At 43.0% G+C, this 18,385-nt stretch overlaps 1 protein-coding gene across 1 annotated transcript in view; it reads right to left on the bottom strand.

The window, feature by feature from the left end:
- Positions 1–450: 450 nt before the first annotated feature.
- Positions 451–18,385, bottom strand: part of LOC138150210 (antigen WC1.1-like) — a gene marked incomplete at its 5' end in the record, with an annotated part of 66,206 nt that continues 48,271 nt past the window's right edge. The window contains 13 exon segments of the mRNA XM_069073652.1: positions 451–606; positions 1,233–1,385; positions 3,224–3,319; positions 3,802–3,948; positions 4,434–4,466; positions 7,112–7,426; positions 7,520–7,561; positions 11,002–11,316; positions 11,967–12,281; positions 12,365–12,436; positions 12,660–12,679; positions 16,981–17,299; positions 17,402–17,710. Coding sequence (XP_068929753.1) covers positions 485–606; positions 1,233–1,385; positions 3,224–3,319; positions 3,802–3,948; positions 4,434–4,466; positions 7,112–7,426; positions 7,520–7,561; positions 11,002–11,316; positions 11,967–12,281; positions 12,365–12,436; positions 12,660–12,679; positions 16,981–17,299; positions 17,402–17,710 — 2,258 coding nt within the window.

Below are 18,385 nucleotides of genomic sequence, written 5' to 3'. Positions count from 1 at the left end.
GAAGAGATGTGCCCTCTACAGTCCAGAGAACATGCCTGGACTCTTCATGAAGCATCTGTGCTTGCACAGACGGTTTCTGAGCAGTTGAGAAGGAAGACCAGTTTACTGAAGAAGGGTAGCAAGGCAAATGTAGTCATACTGTGGGTAAAAGACTGGAAGAAAAGGTAGAGATCAGGAGGTTCAAGAAAAAGTTATAGGCAAAGGAAGGTTTGGGAGTGAGGACATAGAAAAGAAAAAGGATAAAAGAGGGAAATTTGAGGATTAAATGTCCTTGATAGAGGCAAAAAATCTCACCCTGGAGAAGGTCAGGATAGTGGAGAGGTGTTCACCACATGTGAAAAGGAAACCCTCAACATACTCCACTCAGGGTACAGTGTTTAAGGGCAAGTGGATTCTAAAACTATTTCAAGTATCACAGGAAACTGATTCCATTCCAATTCAATTCAATAAACATTTATTAAGAGACTGCTTGTAGCTGAGAGACTTAAAGTGACATCTGAGGGACACCGATCTCAGCTTCATCATACCCCAGGTCCTCACAGGACATTAGTGGGTCATCTCCCATCCTAGAGTCAGTGGATTCCCCAAAGAACTCAGGAGATGGACCTAGAACCAAGAAAGCAGAGTTGAATTTGTAGTTGTGTCTAAAGAAAAGCAAGGAATCTTGGGTGGTGGCACAGGTGGGTGAAAATAAGGCACAATTCAAGACCTGGCTGAAGAATCTTTCAGCAGGCCTGATTAACCATTGAAAGGAAAGGGAGCAGGAGTGACCAGGACTGAGAGAGGGCTATGGAAAGGCTTCTCTTTATATTGCTAATGCCTTGGAGTCAAAGGGAATGGGAGCCTGGAGGAGGCAGCTTCAGAACCTCAGGGCCTGCTCACTTAGTTGCTTGGTCATAGCACTGTGGGTACAATTGTCCCAGGTATATTTCTGAAAAATGTCAATACAGAGAATTCTTAATGCACTGACAGAATCTTTTTCTCAAATATGTATATACATATATGGATATATATATATGTATACATGGATGTTTATACACATACAAAGAAAAATATCTATACACTTTTATGTAAGCCCATATGTGTATGTACACATACATGTATGCATACATTTTAATAGACAGGCATATAGAAATGTATAGCTGGTACCAACCCCTCATCTTTCAAAATAGGTTCCCCCAGAGCTGCAAATAACATGTGTCAGGTCAATAAATCTGTTGGGAACCACTCACCTGTGTGTGACTCCCTGTCCTCCTCCCATTCATCAGTAGGCTCCAGAGTACCACCCTCATTCATCTGGGTGACAGGAGGAATTTCAGGCCCAGATAAATCCTCAGCATCATCATATCCATCACCTGGGGCATCTTCAGGCCAACCTGAGATATCTGAGGGAGACATGATAGTTTTGTTTTCAACATAATTTTTCTATGCATGAGGGATAATGTCCTTATTCATGTGAAAATAAATATGGAATTTTATTTTTTAAGATAGAGTATCAGGTGTTCAAAGCTGAATTCAGCCGAAGAAGAAGACTACATAGGGTTAGAAATAGAGACCTGATCTTGCACTAAGAATCACCAAGGTGGGAAAGGGGACAAATGCTCCCCCATATGGGACAATGATTTTAGTCCCCTTAGTATTATATATCCTTTCTTTTCTTTTACCTTCAAAATTCTGCCTCACTGCTTTTCCCTGGCCCCAGCTTCAAGGAAGAAATCATATAGCCCAGAACTTTTAACCCTTTCATAATTCAATTCATGTTGCTCTGGTGTTAGTGACCCTGAGACAGAACACACCAGAGAGACTAAGCTGATTCCCTAAATTGTCCTCCAGATTCTAATGCCCCTTTGATCATTATTCTGACCCTGAAATCAAACTCTACACCCCGCTCAGGGGCTTAGCCACCTATCAGATCAAACCTTATTCCCATCCTCCATTTCCCTGAATCATTTCTCTTGTGTCAGTTCAAACCTCTATCTCCCAAGCACGTGTTTGCTGTCAAACAGAAAGCATTTAGCTACCATTGAGGGTACTATTAAAAGCTTGGTCTAAGGAGGTGAAGACAGCAGAGTAGTATTTTAACTGATGCCTTCCAGGGCAGAAAACCCCTTTAGAAGTATGACCCCTTGTGTCTAAAGCCTGCCCTTTCCTGTTACTTTGGGAAGGGACACGTTGGCTTTTCCCTTCATTTTCCCTCCTATACTATTGAAGCTTGGCTCTCACATCACACAGAGGAGACTCTGAGGAGAAGAAGATGACAAAACCAAGTAGGAAAAGCAAACTCAATCCACCCTTCCACCCCCCAGGTTGGGCCAACGCACAGTCTTCAGAGCAATGTGACAATGAGTTATGACACCAAGGAGGCCAACTTTAAACTCCCAGTCTTTGGTGAAACAGATAAAACAGCCATTCTTTGAGGTGATTAATCAAAGTGTTCTGGGTAAGAATAAGAGACCTCCAAAACAAGACAGAAACTCATGCCATCTTCCTAGAAGTCTCCATATTTGGCTGGTGAAGAACTTGATTGTCAAGACATTCATAACATAAAACAAACAATGTTCTAATATCTGCACCTCGTCATAGGTGATGTTGTCCTAAGAGAAGGGTGCTGTTCTTCATGAAGAGTAGGGGAAAAGTGTGGAAAACTGAAAGTTTGTTAGTGAGTGAGGATATCGGTTCTGCTCAACAGTACAATTCATCCCGATGGGAAAGTCCTAAGGGTATGGAAGGGTATTTCACCCACAGCTTCATGTTGTTATCTTTTAGGGACATGCAAGTCTTCTTCCTCCAATCCTGTTCTTTCCAAGAATGCTCTGAATTTAGAGGTAATTGTATAATGGTGTTAATCAATAATAATGTTATTGAGTTGACTATCCTCTTAGAGAAATGAAATCATTGCATCTTTGGACCTGAAATGATGAGGGCCTGATCCTGAACTTTTATCACTGGTATCCAGACTTACAAAAGAACATCATAACTAAAAGAACATAGAACTCTGGACATTTTCCCTCTACAAATGAAGTTCAGAGATCAAAATTGGGGTGTTGGACCTGCATACCCATGTAGAGAATGGGAAATGGAAACCAAAATGTTATGGGATAAAGAGAGGTACAGGCAGAGATTTCTGAAGATACCAAGGTCAGAGATTCTGATGTAGAGCACAGCATATATAGTTCATGTCTAGAATGTCCAAGGGAGGAGACTGGGCAGAAGATACACATACCTTGGCTGCTCAGAAAGTCCTCCTTGTCCCCTGTCAGGTAGTAATCAATCTCTTGGTACACAGCTTCATAAAGAGAATCTCCATATCTGGACAAAGCTGGGACAAATGGCCATGGATCAGAAACTCTGGGCCTGAGACCAACCTGGCATGTATTTGTCTTAGAGGCCCTCCTAAATCTACTTTCTGTTCACACTCAGACCACTTCCTAGTTCTAATATGGGTGCCTGTTCTGCCAAGCCCAATGCTGTATGACATTGATTGAAATCCCATATTTACCAAAAGTTCTGTCCTCACAGCTTAGCCTCTACTTAGCCAATGACAGTTGGAGCTATTTGGGGCTTAAAAAAACAGAGAAAACCATGTGGGTCATATCCAGTTCTGTAGTACATTTTTTCACCTTTTCCAACATCCCTATCCCTATGATTGCCCCTCTTTACTCTCTCTGTCTCTGTCTCTGTCTCTCTGTCTCTTTCTCTCACTCTGTCTCTCTCTCTCTCTCTCTGTCCCTCTCTCTGTCTCACACACACATAAACACACAAAATTTCTCATGATATTCAGTGCCCCCTCACATTGCCCACCTTGTTGCTGGATTCTCCCTCTGTGCATCTGAATCCCTAGGAGGATGAGGACCAGGAAGAGAAGGGCCCCTAAAATGAGGCAGAAGATCCCAAGAAGAGAGGATATGCCAGAATTCAAAGAGGTAGTATCCGACTTAGTGACTGGTCCTTTGGAGAAGAAGAATCACAAAGTTCTGCATTATGGAAGAAATTGTCAAACTCTCCCCAGAACAGCTCACTGAGGATAATATGGAGAGAGCAGGGAAACCTGAGACTCACCCTCAACGTGAAGAGCCTCAAACTGGGGAACCCCCCTAAAAAAACTGCAAAGTAGAGGGAGTGGGATAGACCTGGATGTCCAAGAAAGGGAAGTGAAAGACTATCCTTCCTTATGGGGCTAGTATCCAGATCTCCAAACTGGAAATTGACAAGGAGGGTGATATATTCTTGAAGAACATTCTGTGGACGCTCCCCAAACCCAACTGCATACCCGAGCCCACAAGCCTCTCCACAGCTTCTCGGGACTCTGGGACAGTAAATCTCCTCAGAGATAAAATAGTCCCACAAGGTCAGCCTTGGACCTCGGAATGTTTTTGTGGCCAAATGAACCCAGAGTTAGTAGGAGGGAGGAATGGAGTGGCAGAGCAGTGTACCTTTTGTGGTAGATGGCAAGGTTGTCCTCTCAACTGGAAGAAAATAGAAGAAAAAACATCTGAAGAATAGGGAGAGATCAGTTTAGGCATAGCTTCTGGATCCTGCTCTGAACCATCTATTGTGAGACAATCCTCCCACATGTTCCGTCCAAACACCTTAGGAAGGCTAGACCTCTTAGAGCCCCTTCATCCAGCTCAAGTTTAACAAGACACTTGGAGGCCATAAGGATTGGAGTCAGAAGACCTGTGCTGAAGGCAAATCCCAAATCCAGAGGCCATAATTGAATATTTCTGGAAGGGGCACATATTCTCTCAGAGAGTTGTGTAGGTACCCTTACACCGCACCCCAACCTCTAGCTCACAAGTTTCTCAGCAGATTCTATGAACTAACACAGTTAATTCTCCAAGACAGGAAAGATTCCCATAGAGAATGCATATCTCACATAACCTTCCTCCTGTCCCATAGACATCTGAAACTCAATGTGTCCAAAAATACACTCGTTATCTCCTGTTAATTCTCCTTCTCATACAACTCATCCCCTTTCCAAACTTCCCTATTACTGTTGAAGACACTACCACCCTCCCAATCACTCAGAATCACAATCTTGGTGTTATCCTTAAACCCTCACTCTCACTTTCCCCACAGATACAAGTAGTTGGAAAATCTTGTCATTCCCATCTCCACATATCCCCTTCTCTACACGTGGTCAGCCTTCACTCTAGTGCAGGACCCCACCATCTCCAGGACTAGTACAAAGCCTTCTTGACTGTTCCTCCCCATGCCAATCTATCCTTTAATTAGGTGCTAAAGTGATCCTTGTAAAGCAGAGGTGGGGAGCCTGTGGCCTCAAAGTCACTTGTGGCCCTCTAAGTCCTCAAGCGTGGCTCTGACTAAATCCAGAATTCATAGAACAAATCCCTTAAGAAAAGGATTTATTCTGTAAAACTTGAACTCTGTCAAAAGGTCAAAGCCAAGGACCTAGAAGACCACATGTGGCCTCAAGGCCACAGCTTCCCCACCCCTGGTCTAGAATGAACTTTTAGTCACATGATTTGTGCTGCTGGTAAATCATTTTTCAGTCATATCTGACTCTCTGTGACCCCAGGTGAGGTTTTCTTGGCAGAGATGCTGGAGTACTTTGCCATTTTCTTCTCTAACTCATTTTACAGTTGAAGAACTGAGTCAAACAGGATTCAGTGACTTGACCAGGATCACACAGCAAGTAAGTGTTTGAGACCAGATATGAACTTCAGAGAGATGAGTCTTCATGTCTGCAGGCCTACACCACGGAGCTGCCCACATGATGCCCATGTTCAATAAAATCCTGTACTTCCCTGTTTCCTCCAGGATCCAAATAGAACTCCTCTCTTCTTCACAGTTCTTCACAATTTGGTCTCACTCTTATACATTCCTCCTCTCCACACACTCTCCTCTCAGCTACATAGGCCCGTTCCCTGTTCCTCACACATGATACTTCATCTGTGCACCTGAATGTTATCTTTCTGGCACTCCTTACATGACCTGCTCAGTCTTCTTACCTCCACGTCTTGACATGCTGAGGTTCCTTCAGGATTCACCTCAACATTGCCCTCTAAAGAAATCTTTTTTCATACTTTGCAGATGCATAAGCTTTCCTTTCTAGGTGACCTTCATTCTACTCTGCATGAACCCTCTACGTTTCTAGTAATTTATATGCTGTTTCCCCCATTATATTGTAAAGCTGCTTGAAAATAAAGAAGTTTTTTTGCCCTTCTTTCTATTGCCAGGATTTGCAATAGTACCTAGCACATACCAAGCGCTAAATAGTCAATTCCAGTGGAGTGATTGATTTTGAGCCATTCGGATGTGGGCCAGAGATGAGGGGGAGGGGGCTGAACATTGTACCTTTTTTGATAGCAAAGAGGTACTAGGAAGTGCAATGGATACAGCACTGAGCCTGGAAGATAAGGAAGATCTGAGTTCAAATACAGGCTCAGACGCTAGCTGTGTGACCCTGGGCAAGTCACTTAAGCCTTATTTGTTTCAGTTCCTAATCTGTAAATTGAGAACACACTGCAAAAGGAAAGAGCAAACTGCTTCAGCATCTCTCCATGGTCCATGGAGTCGTGAAGAGTCGGAGTCAGACATGACTGAATGACCTAATAACGTCTTGCTGTCCTCTTCCCTGGACATAAAGAAACAAGAATTGGAGGTATGAGTCAAGACCGATCTGGGCATATTAGCTCTGGATTCTGCCTGAGGCCTCTGTCATTTAAACACCTGCACAGGACACACTATTCAAACAGCTCCAGAAGGTTCCCCAATCCTCAACACACCTTCCCCCCAGCACAAGCTTGGGGAGATGGCTGGAGGACAGAAGAGGGATTATGAGTGTGGGAGTCACAGGACCTTTGTTCAAATATTTCCCAGCAAGATACACTTGCTAGTCTGTGTGACCTGATGGCAGTCACATAACCACACTGGACTTCTATTTCCTCTTCACAAAGCAGAGTTTAGAAGGATGAGCATTAGTTTTATTTTCAGTTCTAAATTCTATGACCCCAGGATCAAATTACAGCCTCCCTGGTACCAGAGGACAGACCTGTGGAAGCTCCATTTAGATGCACACTCTCAGCCCATGTCCAAGTCAATGTCTATCTCAGAGCTCCCAGACCCATCTGATGTCCTTCACACTCACCTGAGCACTTCACACCAGCATCCTCTTCATGCTTACAGTCATTTTGCCCCCAGGGTCTTGCAGGGCAATCCCACAGAGAGGACTCCCTCCCTCTGCACTGCACATCATCCAACCAGATGGTCCCATTTCCTGGACCAAATGCAGCATATTCCAGGGCAGCCAGAGCAGAGCCACAGCCCAGCTGCTGACAAACCACAGTAGCATCTGCTAGGTCCCAGGAGTCATCACATACTGTCCCCCATGAGCCGTTGTGCCAGATCTCCACTCGTCCAGAGCATGGGGTCTCTCCTCCCCTGAGTCGGAGTTTGTCTGTGTCTGAAAAGGCAGCAGAATTCCCTGTTACACTCCCAGCTTAGAAGTGAGGGACCTCTAAAAGTCCCAGGTATAGAGAGCAAGGAACTGAGATACCTGTGCAGTGACCAGAGGTTGGGCAGTCAATGGCCTTCCTTCCTGCAGAGAGAAGATATTGAGAGAGTTCTGGGTTAACGATAATCCTAAAATATCATTTGGGCACTAGATTTTGCTGTTTCCGGGAAGGGTTCCCAAAGATTCCTTAATTTACTCCCAAAATACAGTATAGCAATATCTTCATCTTTATCACATTCAGTGATTTCTTGAATTCATACTATGAGCTATCAACTGAGTAAAAATACACATATAAAGAGTTCAGAGTGAAATTAGAGAGAAGCGACATGAACATAAAGTGGAGACTCTACAAGGAAACAGATCAAAGTAGCCCATGGGGAGAGTGAGAAGGTCTGAGGCAAAGTGAGGCTGCCTGCTAGATAAGGCAGTGCCAGACAAAAGATGCAGAGAGAGTGAAAAGTCATAGGGGTCAATAGGGATGCTCTTCTTCTTGTGAAAGGAGGGAAAAAAGAAAAATGGCTCATGTTGTGAAGAAATTTTGAAAACTATAGGATGGGAGGAAAATGAGTTTCAGTCAGATCTCATCAAACTTCTTAGAGAAGTACATGGCTCAATTGTCTTCTCTAAATGCACAGGTGAGGGTTTGAGGAGAGCAAAAGTCAAAGTGAACAAGTCAATAGACATTTTTTAAACAACTCCTATGTTCCAAGCACTGTACAAAGCCCTGGTGATACAAAGAAAGGCAATAAAGCAGTCCCTGCCTTCAAGGAGCTCAAAGTCTAATTGAGGGAGACAATGTGAAACCAGCTTTGTGAACATATGACATATACAGGAGAAACTGGAGAACATCAATAGGGGTCAGCACTAGTATTAAAGAAGGTAATAAGAAGCTTATGTGTAGAACATAGAACTTTAACTGGGACCCTGATGAAGCAGCCAGGTGGTATAGTGGGTAGAGTGCTGAGTCTGGAAACAGGAAAAGTCATCTTCCTGGGTTCAAATCTGGCCTCAGATACCTCCTTGCTGGGTGACCCCTGGGCAAGTCACCTAACCCTGTTTGCTTCAGTTTCCTTATCTGTAAAATTAGCTGGAGACAAAATGTCAAAAACACTTTTCTGAGAAAACTCTAAATGGGGTAACAAAGAATTGGACATGACTGAAATGACTGAACAACAATTGAAGCCAAGGAATACAAGAGATAGAGATGAGGCAGGAGATAATTATAGACATGGGGAGAACCAGTGAAACTGCAAAGTCAGAAGATGGAGTGCCTTGTACAAAGAACAGCAGAAATTAATGACACTGAACTGAAGAGTATATAGAAGGAAGGAGAGTGTCATAGGACTAGAAAGGTACCGTGTTTCCCCGATAATAAGACCTATCCCGAAAATAAGCCCTCCCCTTACTGTGTAAGATTCCTCTAAAAGAAGCCCTCCCCCTAAAATAAGCCCTATTGAGATTGCTACTGTAGTGAAGGTGATCCCCTGTGCTACATGCTACATTACGGTACCCTCTGTATGCACCGTCCCCCCCGCCCCCGTGAAACATACGCCGCGCTCCGAGCTGCATCCAATCAGAGCTGCAGCAGTGAGCGCATCATCCTGTTCTTCCCCAGTGATTTGCTTATTGAATAAAGGTACATTTTTTTGTTCACATTTACCTGTTTATTAAAATTGCTGTCAATGTTCATTAAAATAAGCCCTCCCCTGAAAATAAGCCCTCTGGTGTTTTTCTGTCCAAAAAAAATAATAAGACAGTGTCTTATTATTGGGGAAACACGATAGGAGAGGGCCAGGACATGAAGGGCTTTCAAGGGAAGGATTTGATATTGGCTTCCAGAGGGAACAGGGAGCCACTAAAGTTATTGCTTGGCAGTGGGGAGGTGATATGGTGAGACTCATGCTTTAGGAAGATAAATGTTAACAGCTGAGTGGAGGCTGGACTGGAAGGAAGAGAGACTTGAGACAGAGTGACCAACCAGAAGGCTCTTCCTGTCACCCAGAATGGGCCTGTGCCAGTGTGGTAGCCGTCTCAGAAAGAAGAAGGGGTATGGATGAGAGGTGTTACAAAAGGAGCTTCAACAATTAGCACATAATTGCATATGGTCGGGAAAAAGAGGGAAGAGTCGAGTGTGATACTTGGGTCTAGGTGACTAGGAGGGTCATGGTGTCCTCCACAGTTGTAGGAAAGTTAAAAAGATGGGAAAATTAGGGAGAAATAAATTCAGTTTGGACATATTAAATGTAAGATGTCTGCAGAACATCTAGCTCAAGATGTCCAATAGGAGATGTGAGACTGGAGATGAGGATAGAGGATCTGAGAGTCATACAGGTAATACTTTAATCCAGTGGAGCTGATCATATCACCAATATGATACTCACAGTGGCTGCTATGAACATGCAGGCTTATTTCCACATTTGAATTGTGAGATAAAACAGACTCTCTTTTTGAAAGACAAAACCAAGATATCTGTTCATATACTAGAAAGCCAAATCCACCATGGTAATAAAGAAGTTGGTACACATTACCAGTGCAGGAAGCACCACCATCCCCAAGCCTTCCCTATGTCAGGCCTCCCCACAAACGGGTTCCCTTAGACAAAATGGCCCTGTCTCACCCATGCTAGCTGCTCTGCCTCTCTCTGCCTCCTCTTTGTCTCTCTGCTCCACCTCTCTCTCCACTTCCTGCTCCACCAGCTCAGGCTCCAACCCTTTGGAAACCTCCTCCCACCAGAGGCTCCTTGTGACTCAAGCTTTGGGCTGGGCAAGAGCTCAAAGCAGGTCCCATGGGTCTATTAAGGGACAGGGGAGATCTTCAAATTTCCTTAACATTACACAGATGAGATCATAAAGTGACATAGTATTGAGTGTGAAGAGAGCCGAGGACATACACTGGGGGACAACAATGATTAGTGGGGGTGACCTGAAGAGATTCAAGAGATGATATCAGACAGGCAGGAGGAGAACCAGGAAATAGCAGTGTCATGAAATCCTAGACGGAAGAGAGTGTCAAGGAGAAGATAGTGATGGAGTGTCACGGCCTACAGAGAGGTTGTAAAGAATGAAGATTGATAAAAGTTCATTAGATTTTATGGTTAAGGTATGGTTGATAATTTTGGAAAGAGTTATTTCAGTTAAATGAAACACTTGTAAATGATAGCAAGATAAAGAGTGTGACCACCTTTTGTGTCTCTGAGTTGGATGGAGGTCTTTGGAAATGAATAAAGTGAAGAAAAGGGAGGTGAGTGTATGTGACAGAATATTTAATTTCTTGCTATGAAGACAGGAATTGTGGAGGAGAGAAAGACTGACTCACAACTTGTTCACATCAAGGTTTCACTCAACGTAAATAAAAATCTAAATTCTTTGTCACATATGTTCTGCCAACCTAGGTCTCTTCCACTGTTTACTTGGATGAATCAAAATAAATTTGGGTCTAGATCTTGTCCACAGATTGAATACACTTGAACTAAAAAAAGAAATCCCATTAAAAAGGAGTCTAACAGAAGAAACAGATATAGTTACCTTCACAGATGATAGAGGCTTCCTCTCCCTGCTGGCAAGAATTCTGGTCCCAAGATTGAGAAGGACAATGCCAGAGGGAGGATTCTTGACCTTGGCAGTTGATTTTGTCTATCCACCGGGCCTGCAAAGTTTTCCGGGAGCTAGACAGTATTTCAATATGCCCCTTGTCACCACAACTCAGGTGTCTGCAAATCACTGATACTGTATTGTCGTCCATTAAGTTAGAGCAAACACTACCCCATGTTCCATTGTAGAAAACCTCTAGCCACCCAGAGCACTTATAGTCCTCACTCAACAGCCTGAGATCCAGGGATTCTGTAAATGGAGAGGACAGTATGGTACAATAAGAGGGGATATTTGTTTCCATATTCTCTGGGTCTCTTCCCTCTGGAAATTGCATTAGGTTTTCTGGCTTTGCTGGGGAATATCTCCTTGATAGACACAGACCTTCTTTTTACAGAATTCCTTCCTCTCTATTTCTGAGCATTTCTCTCTGTCGTGTCTCCCCCACTGATAAAGACAGGAATGCCTGAGCTGTGAATTCACTACTGAGTTTCACAGTTTTGAAATCAGTGCATAACTAACTGAACCACCAAAGAAGCAAATCAGCAGACACGTATTGTATACCTATTCTGAAAAGGGCACTCTACTAGCAACTGAAGGTATAAGTAATGCACACACCCACACACATGTATGTATGTATATTCATATGTATACATAGAGAGGTACATATACACACATATATCTTCATAAGGGAGAAGAACCATCTATACAATTTACGAGGCAATTGAAATCACATTTCAAATAATAGTCCTACCCCTGAAACTGAACACTAAGGAGGACTCTGGTAGGGAAATAAAGTCCTCCTCCCTGTCTGAATCAACTCTTCCCTCAGGTCTCTAAGCCCCTCCTCCTCAGTGTTCCCACAAGTCCCTCAGTGTTAGTGGGGTGTGTGTGACCCAGACCTGAACAGAAGACTCCTGCATCCTCCTTATGCCTGCAGTCATGCTGACCCCAATGGAGGGAAGGGCACTCCCCTAGGTGGGATTCATTTCCAGAGCAGCTAAGCTCACTCAGCCAGATGGGCCCTGATCCTTGTCCAAAGTGAGCAGAGACCATGGCTTGGAGGGCCACTCCACAGCCCAGCTGCCTGCACACCACGTGGGCATCACTCAAGTCCCAAGAATCATCACAGATGGTCCCCCAGGTCCCATTGTAATGGACTTCAACTCTTCCAGAGCAGGGCCCTCTTCCATTCAGCAGACGCAGCTGTCCATTTTCTACAGGGAGAAATTCAGATTAATTGTCCATTTTCCAAAGTAAAGAGATAGGTTTCATCAGATTGTCCAACTTTCTTTCTTACCTGAAAATAGGACAGGTGCCTTTTCCTGGTCAGACTCTGAGTTATTGAATGTGAGGGTCTGTGTCCAGTTTCCTGCAGAAAACACACACAGCTCAAATGAGGTAAATAGGAGAAGGTCAGCAAGTGGGAGATAAGACAGGTTGTGAGAGAGGGACACAGGGATTTCCCAGTCTAAGAAGGCGTGTTTTGGCTCTACCAAGTCAAACAGAATTGTTCTCATTGACAGTTCTTTTGTTCCACTCTCCCAGCTCCAACCGGGCCCTCCCTCTATAAAGGGCCCTAAGAAGTCTGTGACCTTCTTTCTGTAAATAAGGGCTTCTGAGAGAAAGGGTGCAGACTTGTAGCTGATCACCCTTCCTCAGACTTTGCTCCCCCTCTACTACGTCTAGTGCCTATGAACTATATAGGGCGGCTTCCCCTATTGTATTTCTGCCACCAGTTTGTTTCTTATTTTTCTTTCAGGCAAAGAAAAGCAAAGTTTATTAAAGATCTTTCATATTGGGTAGACTCTTAAGAAATCTGAATATTTGTAATATTTATATTGACAAGCAGGCCAGAATGAATCTGAGTGCCTTTATGGAGGCAAGAGGGATCTTATATACAGAAAGACTGTGGGAGGGATCTAGGGTGGTCTATTAATCTAGGGGATACTAGAGGAGGGGTCTAAGGAGGATCTTGATGGGACTGGGGTGACTAGAGTTCAGATTCCCAGGAACCAAGAGAATGGGATTTTGATGGCATCAAGGGTGGGAAACAGCCCAAAGTAATCCAGAGGTAACAGACAACAGAGGGCTAAACTAGGTTAAGGGTAACAGATTTGGGAGTGAAAAAGCCAGAGTAAGTGGAAAAATTCAGGAGACTTCAAGGGGGTTCCCAGATCTATACCCCATCATTCCCTCTTCAAACAAATGGAACTCAAATTTGGGGATGGTAAGGGGTGAAGGTCTCAGCTTCTGAAACTGCTTCCTGCTGGCAAGGGGTGCAGAGCTATCTCTGCCTTGATGGATCCTGTTCAAGGGGTACATAACCTGAGCAGTCCTCTGGAAGTTGATGGCTTGGACCCTGGAGGAGACAAACTTGGCAAGGAGGGTAAACAAACAAGAACCAAACAGGCACAAAATTTCATCAACATACAGAGTGAAAGGTTTTTCTAGATTAGGCAGAGCTAATGCTGGAGAAGTGGTCTATTTAGTTTTCAAAGTTCCAAAAGCTTTAACCTGGTCAGGGCCCTACTCTAGAGGGAGTGAATCAGGGCCTTGAGTAGCAATTAATGGTTCCAGTCCCTCCCAGGCCTTGGGTTTAATTGGATATTGACAGTTATAGGAGAACACTTTAGGATCTTGGAGGGGAACAACGGCTGGGATGGCCCAAGTAGCTCGACCAGGAATTCCCTGATCTCAACAATTGGCTCAAATGTGTCCCACACTTCCACGGTAACTTGGGGCAGGATGGTGATCAGAGGGAAAAGAGATATGGGAGGCTTAACTGGAGAAAATTGGCTCCACAATTTTACCATCACACCAAACTATTTCTAAACACAAGAACATGAGTTTTAAACTTGGAGGACATGAATTTGCTTTAAAATATATTGATAAACATTGCTTAGGGTGGGGGGAACTGAGGGAGTGAGGGAGAAAATTTGAAACTAAAATTATGTAAATAAATGTTTAAAATTGCATTACATGTAATTAGGGAAAAATAAAATACTGTTTAAAAAAACAAATAAAATATATTAATAATTATATTTCAATATAAATGGTCTATTATTTATGTAAGGAGAGCCCCACCTGTACAAGGACCTATGTGTAGAGAGGTATGTGTGTGGTCTTTCCCTCGCACATGTGACATGGGGGTATCATTGAGTGACACAAAGGGAGGAGAAATAGACATCTCTAGCCCTTTCTCCCCCTCTTGTTATACTTCAGGCATTTTAATCGTGTCCAACACTTCGTGACCATATTTAGGGTTCTCTTGGCAAAGATACCGGAGTGGTTTGCTATTTCCTTTTCCAGTTCATTTTACAGTTAAGGAAACTGAGACAAACAGGGTTGAGTGATGTGCCTGTAGACATGCAGCGAGCAAGTGTGTGAGGCGAAATTTGAACTCAGGTCTTCCTGATTCCTTGCCCTGCACTCTATTCTCTACCTAACTTCTCCCCCACCCCTTCTCCAAAGAAGACTTTAATTCCCACCAGGAAGGGAAGCAGGAGGTTGGGGCCAGAGGCTACTCTGCTCTCCTCAGAGAGAAAGGGGAGCAGGGGAGAATTATTTTTATCTGATCTCTTAAATATTGTTAGTCTAGATGAGTCATGATCAGCTTCAATCTAACTTCTGATTGTTCTGACATCAGCTAGAGGGGGAGATCAGTTCAAAATATTATTCTCTGAAGGGGTCCCAAGGCTATATCAAAAGAGGCCTAGTCCCAAAGAAAATCAAGAATCTCTGCTCTAGAGGGACTAGTATCTGCTGGACTAGCTAGATAGGAATTCCTTCTTTCCCTAGCTCAACAGAGAAAAGATTGAGGTTTCTAAATAGTAGACATCTACAATGTACTAGTAGGTCAATTTTCCTAAGTAACTGAGGAAAAAGAAAGCATAAAAGCAGAAACTGTCCATGTGTACACACCAATAGAAATGACTTCCCAAGATGATGCTAGTGTAGCACAACTAAAAGGAGCATCCTTTAATTCTAACCTGTTTCTAAATTTCTCACCGGCTCTCTAGGACTTCCCTACTGAGGGGATTAGAATAGCAACTAGTAGTGGGAATTGAATGAACCATATTGACTCCAACTTGTGATTCCCTTCTGCAGCTAGCTCAGTTCTCTTTCTCTTCACTTATGGGTCTAGTCCAATTTCTATCTTGTGAGAAAACTTTATTCAGTTGTAGGAATTGGGAGACAACCTCCTTGCATAGTTTGAACCTTGTCCTGCATGGCTGGGAATTGGGCCACCTCTACCTGATGCTTAACTAAAGACCCAGGTTACACAGAATAGAAACCCAGTGAAAGCTAGTAATTGATGTAAGCAATTTTCTCACAGGCAGCCCATATGTTACTATTTAAACTGTCATTGATTTCATGTTCTGTTGATTGAATATAGACATTTGGTGGGGAGTGGAACACCTCCTTCTCTTATTTCTGGGAACTACACATATTTTTTCTCCCCTTCCCCACCTGGAAAGCCCCTAATATTTCTGCCAGTTACAAATCAGATAAGCTAATTTTGTATCCTTCTTAATCATTTTCTTTTAATTAACTGGTCTTTTTTGATTAATTGTTTTTTTGTTTTTTGTTTTTCTTTTTGGAGGGCAATTAGGGTTAAGTGACTTGCCCAAGGTCACACGGCTAGTTTCTGTGTTAAGTGTCTGAGGCCGGACCTGAACTCAGGTCCTCCTGACTCTAGGGCCAGTGCTCTATTCACTGTGCCACCTAGATGCCCCCCATTGGTTTTAATGCATAAAAATCTGTCTCCTCTTTATTCTTAGTACCAAAACTGAGAAAGACCACTGGTCCTGACTTGTTAAGCAATTGGCACATGTATTGCTTAACAAATTGATAAGCTTGGGAGTGTAAACCTTTGTTTCCACAGTCATTTCATCATTCATACACCTCACTGTCTCTAACTTCAAGTTTTCTCCCAGACCTCTGGCTGACCTGTACTGATCCAACAGATACCCTCTTTTCCTTTCATAATCCTGATCCTCTGACCCCTGACTTGATGTTTTACTATGGACCCTTAACTATTTGCAGGTCTGATGAGACGATTTTACCCTAATTCAATTTTTAATACCGCTAACAAATATACAGCGAAAATAAAATTGTGTAATCTTTGGCTCAAAGATCTGTTTGCATAAGAATCTCTTCATTAGTGGAAATAGATTTCATGAAATGAAGTTAGTGAGAGCTGGAGAGAAGAGAATACTGGTCTTCTGGTTCAGGATCTCTCTTTCTCCATTTTTCACCAACTACAGAACTCATGAAATCCATTTCCTTCAAGGAGGAGATCTTTTCCAAATGGACCTTTGAGGAAAGTGTTGAAATTTCCAAGGAACAAAGTATTGAAATTTTATGATAAGATAGCTGTAATATGATCCAACCTATACTGAACAGTATCCCTGAGTCCATGATCTTCTCTCATCTATTCTGTCCTTGCAGGGTGATCTTACCATATTGTTCTGGGGAAACAGCCTTCATGTAAATTTAGATGGTTCCTAGTCCTTCCTGTCTGAGTCTGGTTATTCTTGGTCCGTCCTATTAATGTCTAGAGACAGTCTATCTCTATTCGCTATTAGTACCATGCATTAGCATAAGCATGCACTTTCCCTTAAAGTAGTTGAAGGATCACAACACATCTTCCCTACCTAGGAAAGCCCAAGAGAACTCATGAATGAATGATGGAATATATAAAGTAAATATGTACAAATGCAAAACATGATTCCCAATAACATGGTTAGGACTCTTCATACTTGCTATAAGAGAAAAGACACCATGGTTCTCCTCTGAACACTAAAAAGGGTATCCTGACGGTTGATACTTTCCTTTTCGCACATATCAATGCTTTCACTGGCCTATCACGGAAAGATATACTTGGGGTACAAATTAGAGATTTCCCTTCACTAACCTGAGCAGACCGCAGAGGCAACTTTGCCTTCAGAACATGGAGAAGTCCCCAGAATAGTCACTGAACAATTCCATAAATGAGACTCAGTCCCTGTGCAATAAAATGTATCCCGCACAATTTGGACACTTCCTTTGCCAAAGTGTAAATGCCCTGGTGGTTTCATGGCAACACCACAGTTGAGTTGATGACAGAGGACATTGGCATCTGCCAGGTCCCAGTGAGAGTCACAGAGAGTTCTCCAGGTCCCCAAAACTTGGATCTCCACTCTTCCTTCACATTGGGTGCGTCCATTCATCAGACGAAAGTCTGTGTACCCTGGGGAGAAGAAGACACACCTTTAGAAAAGCGACTGTGACTTTCTCATCTCACTATCAAGTACAATGTGGAAGCAGGATAAAAGCAGTGTGTAAATTTTACTTGAACAAATGACTCCAACATCCATGCTGTGACTGCATTTTCCCTGTGGAAGTGGTACGGTGGGGCATGATGACAGAAGCTGCTCACTTCCATTACATTGGAATTCTTTATCCCAGATGTGTCCATTTCCTCTTCCAAAGTGAGCTCCTTTCATGATGGAGACTGCAGTCCCACACCCTAACTCAGCACAGATGACTTTGGCAGTAGAAAGAGTAAAATCCCAATCACAGACTGTGTTCCATTTTGTTCCAGAAATGACTTCCACCCTCCCAATACAGGGCCCATCCCCTGCAACCAGCTTGACAAATCCTGGAAAGACAAGGAAGAACTGCAGTGAGTGGCCCTGAACTCCAAGATTTCCCTGATGAGGAAAGAGACACAATTAATTATGTGGGACTGTGTCTCACTTATTCCCAAGAGAGAAAGAGCAGAGGAACTTTCCTCAACTGAGCACATGACAATGAATACTTTGGAAGTGTGTTGACTGTGATTGAACCTAAAATAAAACTGAAGGTGCTTCATTCCTGGTACTCTTTGGAAGATTATGTCTGACATATGTAGGCAAATGCAATCCTTCTACACTTTTAGTCAGGGTAGAAGCATTTGGAAACTGCAAAGTGGATGGAAGGCTCTCAACCAAGGAGGAGAATTAGAATCATATGATATCTCACCATTAGAGAAGTAACCACCTCCTCTGTCCCCAAGAACCTGGCTACTCTATGTAGGTTTTATTTTCTTTTTAATTTTCTTGGACTTTGTTCATCAATTTCCTTCCTTTTTTTTAGCTAAGGGATACTTAGAGTAGGCAATATTTCAATTTTCTTGAGAACATTTTAGAAGGTTAAAGAGATGTCCAAGGTTGTTTCTATAATTCTGCAATCAATATTTCAAATACAGTTACCATATTTTTCCATGGTTAATTTCCTGCTGTTTCCGTAATGTTTGAGAACTAGCAGTCACTTACTAAGAAATAAGAACATTTGA

Source organism: Petaurus breviceps, unplaced genomic scaffold (assembly GCF_028583685.1).
Source record: "Petaurus breviceps papuanus isolate PSGF00001 unplaced genomic scaffold, PetGlider_PUasm1.0 90865, whole genome shotgun sequence".
Taxonomy (NCBI): domain Eukaryota; kingdom Metazoa; phylum Chordata; class Mammalia; order Diprotodontia; family Petauridae; genus Petaurus; species Petaurus breviceps.
The sequence above is the reverse complement of the archived record's forward strand: the minus strand, read 5'-3'. Positions and strand labels throughout refer to the sequence as shown.